At 38.8% G+C, this 11,678-nt stretch overlaps 1 protein-coding gene across 1 annotated transcript; it reads right to left on the bottom strand.

Moving 5' to 3' along the window:
• Positions 1–72: 72 nt before the first annotated feature.
• On the bottom strand, positions 73–11,668 carry LOC145479670 (exostosin-2-like). The gene is made up of 15 exons (XM_081458090.1): positions 10,922–11,668; positions 9,395–9,601; positions 8,519–8,702; positions 7,778–7,849; positions 7,262–7,329; positions 6,646–6,739; positions 6,397–6,504; positions 6,212–6,253; positions 5,346–5,486; positions 4,577–4,619; positions 4,315–4,384; positions 3,205–3,301; positions 2,589–2,732; positions 1,919–2,047; positions 73–1,455 (listed from the first exon to the last, which is right to left on the bottom strand). The coding sequence occupies exons 1-15, from the start codon at positions 11,404–11,406 to the stop codon at positions 1,237–1,239; spliced, it is 2,103 nt and encodes a 700-aa protein (XP_081314216.1). The 5' UTR covers positions 11,407–11,668; the 3' UTR covers positions 73–1,236.
• Between the last annotated feature and the right edge of the window lie 10 nt (positions 11,669–11,678).

The following is an 11,678-nucleotide window of genomic DNA, read 5'->3' as shown; positions in this document are numbered from 1 at the left end:
GGGTGAGCAAATAGTCACTTGAGAGGAGGTAGAATAGGTTGGACGGGGGGACGTAGGAGGCTTATTCAGTACTTTAACCACAGCATTTGCCCTTTTATTAAATAAATATTTCCACATTAAAGTTGATACATTAAATGCAATATATAATGATATACTCTAAAACAATGGTATAATCCGGAACTTGTGAAGACGTAAACTGACCACTGAGAGATTTGGAAAAACCGCAAAATGCTGTTTTTTGTCACGTGACTTGTCATCAACGGCCACACGAAATTTGACAACTTGAAGGAGCTCAGTCAGGGTTTGCGCATATTGAAAAGTTTAGCCTCAATTTTTCAAATTCGTCGTTTTTAATCCGCGTTAATCTTCTCCATCCTTACCCATCCTTGCTCCTTTATGGTTTATCATTATCTCTTTGGTGTTTTTCTATCTTATTAAACTGTTATTTTCAGGTTTCCTACCATTTAAAGGTAATTTTGTATGTGGCCAAAATAACTCAAAATACCGTGACTGAGCTCCTAAAACATAACTTCTGAAAGCTCGTCATCTCACATGGCGCCAGTCGGAGCATTAGGCTCTGACAGGAACTGTGAAAGCTCAAAGTAGTTTAATATATTGCTTAGGTAACTCTATTTCAGTAAATGAAAGTAGTTTTTCTCTACGCAAATGTGGAACATCAATTTTTTTTGTGCAAATTCGAGAAAATTAAAATCTAAGACCTGAACGCAAATCAGCATGTAATTAAACCTGCCTGTAAAATGGTCGTTTGCGTTACTCGCAGGTCTTCTCGGAAAATGGCATAGTAGAAGAAAAGATTATTTACCACCAGTAGAAGAGTTTGTGCGTGTAAACCATGTATTTTGGTAAACGGTTCTAAGACTGAGATAGATCAAGTTTGAAAAATGACTGATACAGAAAGGGGTTTGAAACTAATTATAATTCTGTGAAAGTTTAAATAAAAGAACCAGGCTGTCCTGTATAGAAAATCTTTCGTATTAATTTTGCCCCATATCTTTGAATCTGACTTAAGTCTGTTGGTTGCAGTTCTGACCAAAAACCCTGAACAAACACGGCCTGCCCTGCCACTAACCCACCCTCAACATCATTTTCCCACGTCCTACAAGGCTCCTTCTGCTTTCTGCGAACACCTTACAAAGAAGCAAAGAAGTTGTCTTGAGGTTGAATAGTCTTCTCCTTTCACCCCTTAGAAAACATTACAATACACAAAAACTCTTGTTAGATGCTTCCTATGTCTTTGTACAGCTTCAATTTGTCGGGCAGCGTTTCCCCAAACAGCAGTGGATCAGCCCTGAATTCCACAGTTTCAAGCGGCATGTGACCGTAAGCTCGTACAAACTCATTCAAACACTCTGACCGCTCCACGAAATGACTAGGATCGGCCCACAACGACTCAGTCACACAATCTGGGCAGCGGAAACGCTTTCTGCGGGTTACCTGTTGATATAAGATAGAATCATCTGATGTTGAGAAGGATTCTAAAACAAGAAAAATCAAATCATTTCTCTTTTTAACTCGTGAATTACGATAGCAAGTTACGAGATAGTGGTGATGTACTGATTTAACCCTCAATCTTCTTATTAAACTTCCCTCCTAGTAATTAGTCCTCCAAGTCCACATGTACATTTGGGATTCAAATAGGGACCTTGATTGGAGTGAGGGAACGAGACTGAAATGTGAGTACGACTTCTCAATTCTACTGCTTATGCTTTCAATTATCGTCTAATGCCAAAATAAAAACGATCGTCTCCTACTGTACTGTTCAGCAGCAGGGTAGAGTGAGGCTTCTAGGAACATAACTGGATTAAACTTCGAAAGTCATGAAGGTTCGACATGTGACATATATGTGCTTTCTTCTTATGAATTATTATGAACTCTACACCTTATGGATCAAAAGTACCTTAATCGGTGCCTTGCCAGTGTAGTTGGTAACCATGAAGTTCATGGCAATGTCTTCACAGTTCATGTGTTTGTCAACCCAGTCTCTAATATACGACGGCATCATGTATGTAAACAGGTGACTGAAATACTGTGGAGGGAAAAAAAATACACGGAAAATTCACTTAACACAGCACGCTGGAAAGAACTGAGGGAAAACGAAGAGTGAAGCAGCACAGTCAATACCGGCAAGGCAAAGAGAAGAGAAATTACTCTTTTTCATTTCTTCTCAGTGCTATTTAACAAAAACCCCTCTGGAGCCGAGGACTTCGAGAGACTAGTTTTGCAAGATAACAGTTTCTTCCCCTCTGAGCACTTTTAATCTTCGAGTCTGAGATAAGGCAATTTTGATTTGGATTTCTTTTACGATCACCAAAGTCTCGACACTTCGAGTTTCCAAGTCGATTCCTTTCCAGACTCTCCCGATTTCTGCATTGCCTTCCCTGTCAGCACTTTAGCGATTTATCATGCCACCTTGTGGGTAGAGGCGTCTTCCTTCTCCTGCCCAACCGTTACCTGGCTTGTCACGCAACTAATGTCCAGAAAAAGCGTTCTGTGACCACCATAATAAGGCTACGAATGCCGTTAAGTGGCTACCAATCAAAAACAAAGCATCCAGCGCGCACCCTTACCTTATGATGAAAAGCACATCCAGTTAGCACCATAGATACGCTGTTGGTCCACTCAGACTCATACTTATAGCGATTACTGGTGTTCTCACTAGTGTGAACACGACCAGGGAATCCCACAAGACGATCAGGGAACTCACGCCAAGCCTAATAGTGCAACAAAACGACTGTGTATCAACAAGGACAACGCTGACAACAATACACAAGGGTCAGTGTTAAGCACGGGCATTTATGGAAAATGTTTTGAGACCTTTCTACTCAGAGACTAGCTTAACATGCCATTTTCAGGCGTACGAAGATATCAACATTTGATAATAGTTTTATACGGTAGAAAACACCTCAGGTTAAGGCGATCATGATCGCAAAACGGAGAAAAATGTCCAATATTTTCAAGATGGAGTGAGTGTATGTGATATACTGCCTTTCTCGCGGACAAAAACCGGGGGAACTAGGTACCGTTTTCGAGCATTTTAGTAGAAAACAGTCTTGCTTCTAGAAAGGAAAGATATCTGACTTTCCGCTTCATCTGACGAAGAGATTGTAGTCATCATCCATCTTCATCTAAGTTCTACATTTATTGAGTCAGCAGAAACTATATATAGTTATCACGACAATTTACCTGGAAGCCAAATTCCAATTCATCTGGTGTGAGCATCAGAATGTCATCATCTATGGCAAGAATCGCTTCTGTTTCAATTTCATTAAAAGGATAAAATCTGCCAAGCAAACAAAACGACCATTTCGTTAATTCTATTACACACAAGCTGATCCTACATCGATTTTCGGATAGACTCCAAATAGTCATAAACAACAGAAAAAATACAAAAAGAAAATACGAGAGAATCGAATTGGAGTACAGGTGAAAGTTTGGACCTCAATTTCTGTCCGGCCGGTAAGAAAATCAAGCTTCCGTTACTTTTCGCAGAGAACTTCACTTTACTGTGTTTGGTAACTAGGATTTCGTCAACGAATCAATGCTACATTTTTTTCCAGAAGTCAGGCGAGTGCACGATAGCAAGAGGCAAGGGCAAACGTAAAGTGGCACTCAGACACATGGCCAGCTGTTGCCGGATCTTGTCCCAGCTGTTCCGTAGCATGAAGCACCCTAGAGTGTTACTTCTCTCTCTAAATGGGATGCTAGGTCCAACACATGGAAAAGTTAACTTTAGGATTCAGTAAGGCTGCCCTACAGTTCACTGGTACCGATTTATACTCCTGGGTGAAGACAGGACATTTGAGAATATAGTGTTAAACCCCAGCAAGGTCACAAACATAACGACTGCGGATTCAATACGCCATTCGACTATTACCGGAGCTCAGTCACAGTATTTTGAGTTATTTTAACCACAAACAAAATTGCCTTTAAATTGCGGAAACCTGAAAATAGTAGTTCACCTAGAGCAGTAAAACACCAAAGAGATAATGATAGAGCTTAAAGGAACAAGGATGGTTAAGGATGGAGAAGATTAACATGGATTACAAAAGACGAACTAAAATTTAAACCAAACTTTTCAAGATGCGCAAACGGTGACGTGACTCCTTTAAGCCCCCCCCCCCTCCCCCCCCGTGACTCCCACAGACGCCGGCGAAGGCTCCAAGAAGTATTATAAAGGGTAAGAGATGGAAGTTGGTACCTCTAACTTGACCTCTATCTTGTCTCTTGCGCCTGGTACGCTGCTCCCAGCGAAGTAGTGATTTTTGAGATGGCAGAGAGAAGGAGATTTCCTACCTGTTACTTAGCTTGTTCTCTTTAGTCCGAACCACTTTCACTGGCTTCGACAATTTAGGCCACTTGGCAACTATAAGGAGAACAATTCAGTGTATTTATTAGTAAGACTAACAGAGGTTAGAGTAAAGAAAGTGCCGGTGCTTTACTGACACCGCTACAAAAGGCTAAAGATTTGACCTGTTTAGCAATAACTGCTCAAGACCAAAGGCCTAAGAGATCTCGTGAAAAATCGTGACATGCAGCAAAAAAAGAATTTACATACCAGATGGAGGAGCTTTATTGACATTGTTCCACACAACGACTATCTGTGAAAGGGGGAACAAAAAATCGACAGCTTAATTCACCCATACTCACTGGGGTTACTCGCATAGCTGAGAGAGTTTGATGGGGGGAGGGCTTAGCCTACGTAGCTGACGGGATATCACGTTAATGCTTTGTTTCGGCGACGGAGCCACAAGTGAAGCCTACAATAGGTAGCTTGAAGCCGAGGTAATGATGCCGCAAGTGAATTGTGGAGATAGGTTATTCTCCTTATTCCGCTCACAGCTTCATTAGAGGTGGACCGAGGTGCCTCTGCCGACAGAAAGACCGCGCGCGCGAATCCCATTAGCTACGCAGGCTATTGAGGCCTTAGATGATGCAATACTAACACCAGAATTTAAAGCAAAGGAAAAATGAAGGGAAAGCCAGTGTGATAAAATGTAGAGTCATCTAGACCCGTTAATTTCAAGTTTTCCTGGCTGAATAGCTGGCCGACTGATTGATCAATCGATCTATAAATTTTCTAGCCTGGTTATGCATTGGTTTGGAAGATAACTTAAGGCAATCACAACAACAATTCACCTCTGTTACCATAACCTACATCGATGACTGATTACTTTGAAATTACTACCCATCAAACTTTCTTTTCCTTTTCTTACCGTTTTTCCAATATAGTACAACAATTACATTACTACAAGACATTTCTAGAGATAAAATCTGACTGGGCTTAGATAAATTGAAGTCTCTAACCAAGAAATCTCATAGCTTACCTTTGTCAAACTGGGGGTGTCTGCAATTTTTGTGATCACTTTAAACATGGTGTCCACCCGGTCATAACACAGCACCACAGCAGTAAATCCTTGATTTGCATAAGGACGAAGAGGAAAAAACAATGGTGGTACAAGGCTGGCCTGGTTTGAAGAAAAAAATACAGGGAGAAAAAATGACCATTTGAATGGGAATTTTATGAACCTTTAGTGAGCAGGCAGGACACTCTTATGTAGGAGGTTGATGAACATTTTAAAATGTGTCTGGGTTAGTGAGGATTGCTGGCAACCCCCTCGAGATGAGAGAGACTAGGGCAGTAAAATTTCTGAATTTCCTGGACAGTACTGCTAACAAAATCTATCAGAAATTTGATGGTTCTTAATGAATTATCCTGCTAGTAGAATCTCCTGTTTGAGTCTCATATACAACCAGAATAGCAGCAAGTCACATACCTGTAAGCACCTGGGGGGGGGGGGGAGGGGGGGAGGGGACTCCCGTATAAAAAGAACAAGGGTGCTTGTCAGAATTTTGAAAAGAACCCCTAAGAGATACCAAGATCCTGTTTTGTGGGCGTGACTTGAATTTTCTTTTTTCACCCTTAAGAGGTACCACTCATAATTTTAATAGCAATAAAGACAATTGCTTTGAATACCTTCTTTACTTGTATAGTTTATTGTCAAATATCTCCTGTCAAAATTTTCAGCTTAATACCCTTAAAGTTACCATGAAAGCTCCAGCTGTGGACCCTAAGAGGTACCAAAAACACTTTTTTAATCCCTAAAAGGTATGACAAGCACCCCGATCTTTTTTATATGGGAGTTCCCCACCCCCCATCCCCAGGGTTAGCAAAGCAATCATTGTTACTCACCGTTTTCTTTCCAGAAGATGTCACAAAAGGAGCATTCCAATCCTACAAAACAAGAAATAAAAACAATTATTATTAAAAATGATCGTAGAAGCTAGACTCACTGGGTTCTTCTCTACAGGATATCAACCGGAAAAAGTTTATGTCAAACACAAAATTTGCACTTCATTTCACAGTGGTCTGCTTACCTCATACCGCCAAGCTGTATAACGATAAACTCTGTCATTTAGGACTCTCAGAGTAGTGAGAGCAATCTTTCCCATGGAGTTGAAGTATCTCTCCCAAAACCATTTTCCCTTAAAAAAACAAAAACAACAGTTATCAGACCCATGTGCATAAAATGGTTGTGATTAAAAGAGACAAACAGGTGTCCTGTCTGCCCCGTTTCTTTGTTATTCAATTCTTTCAGTCCATTCAGCCATTTTTTATAATAATACCTGTCTTCTCATGTCTGCAATTTGGCTTTTTGGAACCTCCTTCAAAATAGCTGGAATGCGCTTGATCTCATTTTCCACAACGAGGACTGCTGCCCTATAAAACAAAAGATGTATAATTGTCTCATTTCTAGTGGTACACTGTTCTTGTTCTTGTGGTTTTCACGAGTTTGGGTAGGGGTTTTTGAGGTCAAGTTCAAGTTTAGAGAATTGATTCACATTTTGTAGCCTCACTAACACTCTGGTTAGATTAATTAGCACTCCTGTTAGCCTGATTAGCACAGTGGCTAGCCTGATCGGAATGGAATGCTGATGGCTTTCATTTGAAGATAATGATAATACCGTGTGCATGCACTTTAAACATTGTGTAACATGGCCTGAGTCATGCTTGTGCTATATGACTGGATGTTTCCTGGGATATAAATTACAAAACTTAATATATACTTATTATATTATTTTTTAGTGTCCACAACCTTGCACTGAAGGCTAATTATTAGCCTTCAAGGCTAAATCTTATAGGCACTAAAATAAAGTTCACATCTTTATGTATGTATAGTTTTCCCAGAAATATATTTCAGTCGAGGCTGTTTGCTTCTGAATTTTAAATATTTAAACTCACCTTTTCCAGTCTAAAACATCAGAGAAGGGCAAAATGTAATCATCACTGACTACAACAGGAATGCAGCCCTAATCATAAAAAAGAAATGAAATGTAATTTTCATTTCTCTCTCTCTCTCTCTCTTATACCTCACTTGCACATGTTTACTGTGGTTTTAATTGGTTCTGGTCAAAACAAATTCAAACCTGTTTGATTTTTATCACATCTTGCTCCAGATTAAAATTATAGTAACTATGACAATGAATCAAAGAAGAATATCAAAATGACTTAAAATTGAAAAAAAATATATTAACACGGGATCAAAAACTCCTGACAAACTGGTATGGATGTAGTAATCAGGCGGTAATTTCTCCCAGGAAAATGGGAAGCATGTCAAGCTGACCAATTTGTTTTATTTCAATCAGGCAATGGAAAATTACCTTATAATCCAATTCTACAGATCGAGAAATATTGAACTAAAGGTTTCTAAACAAGCATCCACTTTATTTAATCATCACACGACTCAATTTTTCTCACCATCATCAGTGCATCTAATAATGTTGTTTGTCCCAACCTGACTCCTCGAATAACCAGACAGAATGTAGCACGCTAAGATAAACAAGAAATGTACAATTTCACTGGTTGAACATAATATATAATTATGTAGGAAGCCTTATTACATTTCTACCTATCAATATGAAAAATATGCTTTTAAAATCTCTTGATTTCATTGACCCAAGAAACAAATGTACATGTATGTAGATGACTAATCAGGTAACTTAAGGTGTCATCAATATTCTAGAGGATTAACTGTATATCCACATCATCCAAAAAGTGCAAAACTGTTAGTACCGGTATGTCTAAACATTGCATTTGATATCTAATTTAATTTGTGCTTTAATTTGTAAATTATATGTTGTATATAATGCTTAATCGATGCTTGTATTCTATCCAGTTGGATATTCAAGGTGTTATTTTTTTTTTTAACTTGATTGAGGGAGGGGGGGGGGGGGAGGAGGGGAGGAAGTGGGGTGAAAGCAAGGGGAGATATAGGGAAAGGTGCTTAATTATTAGAGGACAATGCTGAGGTCTAGGGGGTTGGGAGGGAATTATTCAAGTGAGGTTACTTTTTTAAATAACACTACCACAGGGGTGATTATTTGTGGGGGATGATTAATTGAGGGGCAGCTATTATTCAAGAAAATATACAACATTCATAGTTCCCTAAGGGGTCCAGGCATGTAACAGTCACTAGTGAACTAGAGGCAAGTATCTTACCTGCAAGATATCAGGATAATGATATGATATCGTTCCCTTACATCTCTTGTACACATTGTTGGAATCATCAGCACAGTGTTTCAGGATTAGGAAGCCAGAGTTCTCTCTCTCGACATCTTCAAGTTGACGTCTGAACATGTGGTTCATGTTAGTTTGAGAGGATACAAGCATCCACTCATTTGTCCTGCACAAGCAAAAATTACTTACTTTGAATTCAAGATAAAAATCTCTTAAGTATCAACAAAGAAATTAACTGGTAATTAAGAGGTAAATATCTGTCAGTGAATAGTGGCTAAGTGGTTTATCAATCTGGTGCCTATTTTAAGCTCAAATAGTATGAACCAATTATAGGAGTATTGCCACTACACACTGCATGGATGAGATGCCAACACTAGCTCATCCCAGGCAACCCAAGTATGTAGTACAGGTCTACTGAGAATTCAATGGTTCATGTCATGGTGTGAGAGTAGACTGCCTTGCGTAATAACAGAGCACAGGGATACCATCCATTGTTTCAGTCCCACAATGTCTCCCAGTACAAATTCAGGGTTGTCGAAAACACATCCCTCGTTCAAGTCATTTGGGTTAAGATTCAATTGATTCAAGTGGTGCAATTAAAATGTGTCCTGAAAACAGGTATGCTTACCATTAATTTTGTATGGTTGGTTTAAGTGGTGAATGTGATTCATATCTTTCTATTAGCAAGATAAAGTGAAGTACTACTTTATGATTATGCATCTCATGCTAGACACTTGCAGCGATATGGCAGGAGCCTAGTCACCTGGTGCAACTCATGAATCCAAGTTGTGCAACTGTTATAAACACTTGAAGTTTTTCAGGGCGATAAGGGAAAGGGGACTGATACAAATCACTTACCTCTTCAGTGAGCTACGGGGAATTCTTTGATTTGTGAGAGCATTGAACACAGGAATACTGACATCATATCCTGTTCTATAGCTCCAAATTGCAAAACCACCTCCAGCCACTATAGCTTTATCAGTTGCAACATCCAAAGTTGAATTGTAATCAGGGACACCACCAGGCAGCATATTGAACAATAAATGATTTTTTCCATCTTCCCAACTGAAAAGTATTGAAAAATAGACATTAGTTCTGGGTTAGTGATATATATGACCAAAGATTGTGAAAGGAAATATTTTGTTAGGTGGTAAGAAAACAAAATGAAAACAGCATGCAGTTCTGATTGAGAGGTAATTTGGCATTTATTCACCTCTGACATTTTCAAAAATAGAAGAAGAAAGTGAAGCTTTACTTTTTTACTTACTAAGTAAATTCTTTTTGCAAAACCAAAACATCTTTAAGAGTACTGGCGCTGGATCAATTAGGGCAGAACCCAGTCCAATAATAATAACAATCATTGGCAAATATTGCACTAGCAATGGTGAAGACTGATTGGTTGGTTTTAGATATTTCCTCTCTTATCTAACCTGGTTGTGTTATGAATATATTTTATTAACCAAACATGAGGGCTGCACTAGGAGAGTATCACACGGAGGTCAACACTAAGGACCGAATATAGCAAGGTCTGTACAATTAAGACCAAGAGCTAATATTCTCCCAGTACAGTCCCAAGCAAACTTGGTTTATAAGAGATTTATTGCATGACTGAAAATGTTTCAAAAAACAAAAATCCCACAATCACAGAATAGAAAGACACTGTAAACTTCCAGCATACAGTTCTCAGATATTTCAACTTGCCATTTACTCATGTTTGACATTCTCCAAAGAGAAGGACAAGAGAATTTGACAAAAGAGAAAGAGACTTTGTTATGGGTAAGGTCATTCTTTTGGGAAACTGAGTAAGCCACAAAACAACCAGAAAATTGTCAACAGGACAGCAGGGGAACATTCAGGACAGTGCTTAGTCCAGTAAAATCAATATTGGACCAGCAATGGAGCAATCTGATTGGTTCATTTCATTTATTGGGCCTGTGAACTAACTTCATTGTGTAATAAGAATAGGTAATTGTATGTACATGTATGCGAGTTAAATTAAGGATCTATACTAAAAGTGATGTGTGAAACTTCTCTCAAAATTGCATGAGCCTTAAGACGAGTGCAATTTTAAACAATTTTCAAATATCATGAGTAGTGTAACTCCTTAATTGCTTGAGCCTTCATATGATCACTCATTTATTATAAGACTGGGAAAATCACAAAAGTATGTCCATTAATTTGCACTGCAGTGCAAATTAAAATTAACCATAAATTAATTGGCCTGCTCTCAGCCAATCACAAGTAAGTAATTTTCTTAGTCATATAATAGAGCAACTTACAGTAAAACGCTCAACATCACATTTATTAACTTGCAATGTAACATTCGTACCTCTGTCAATTGATCCTTCTAATTAATTTCACTTATATACCAGAGATAAAACTTACCTTGGTAGGCTTGCCAGAATTCTGGCGTACCCTTTAATATCCATTCCATTTTGATTCAGAGTATCTACTGAAGGAACTATGATACAGGCTTTTCCTACATCGGCTGTGTAGTATTTACTCCTCATTATGGCTGTCAGAAGTTCATAAAATTCTTGTGACATTGCCTTGTTAATTGTTCTTCCATTCTCGTCCAAAAAGTTGGCAAATGGATACACATAGACGGATATAAGTTTGTTTTCGTTTACTGCACATCTAAAAATATCAAAACAACTGTGTGCTAAGCACTTCGAGTCTCTTTTCTCAGAAAGTGGCGATCCAGCTTGCAAACGGAATATTTCGCTATCATCGTTGTCTGGAGTTGAGTTGAGTCCAGATTCGTCCTCAGAAAAAGTATTAACCGGCCAAATTTCCAAAGCAAAGAATACAACAAGTCCAGAAAATAGAATGCCGACTAGAAGAACGCTTCTTGCGCGCTGTCTCATCATGTCGAATCAATGTATGTTGTTGTTAGGTCGAAAACGAATCAACTTAGCTCAATTGACTCTTCTTATAAATTATCTCTCAAAAATCCGCATGTTAAGCATACGTGGCGGTTGCTTTTGTGTCATCCACAATAGACTGAAATGCCATTACCATGTTGCTGAGTTACTTCTGAATCAATTCGTTAAAATATCGATGACTCGATTGATCAACTAGTGGACTTCATGCTGCCCTTCCGCCGACAAAGACGGCCTTCCGATAAAACGGGAAGTGTGTT

The sequence above is a fragment of the Orbicella franksi genome, chromosome 2 (assembly GCF_964199315.1).
Source record: "Orbicella franksi chromosome 2, jaOrbFran1.1, whole genome shotgun sequence".
NCBI classification, from domain to species: Eukaryota; Metazoa; Cnidaria; class Anthozoa; order Scleractinia; family Merulinidae; genus Orbicella; species Orbicella franksi.
This window is presented reverse-complemented; position numbering and strand designations above follow the sequence as displayed.

Bases quoted from the DNA above. Each gene is read 5' to 3' on its own strand.
- LOC145479670 (XM_081458090.1), bottom strand. From the start codon at position 11,406: ATGATGAGACAGCGCGCAAGAAGCGTTCTTCTAGTCGGCATTCTATTT. The intron at 6,505-6,645 runs GTATTATTATAA...TGTTTTTTTAAG, and splicing joins TTGCAGACATGAGAAGACAG to GGAAAATGGTTTTGGGAGAG. The intron at 4,620-5,345 runs GTAAGCTATGAG...CCCCTTTCACAG, and splicing joins ACACCCCCAGTTTGACAAAG to ATAGTCGTTGTGTGGAACAA.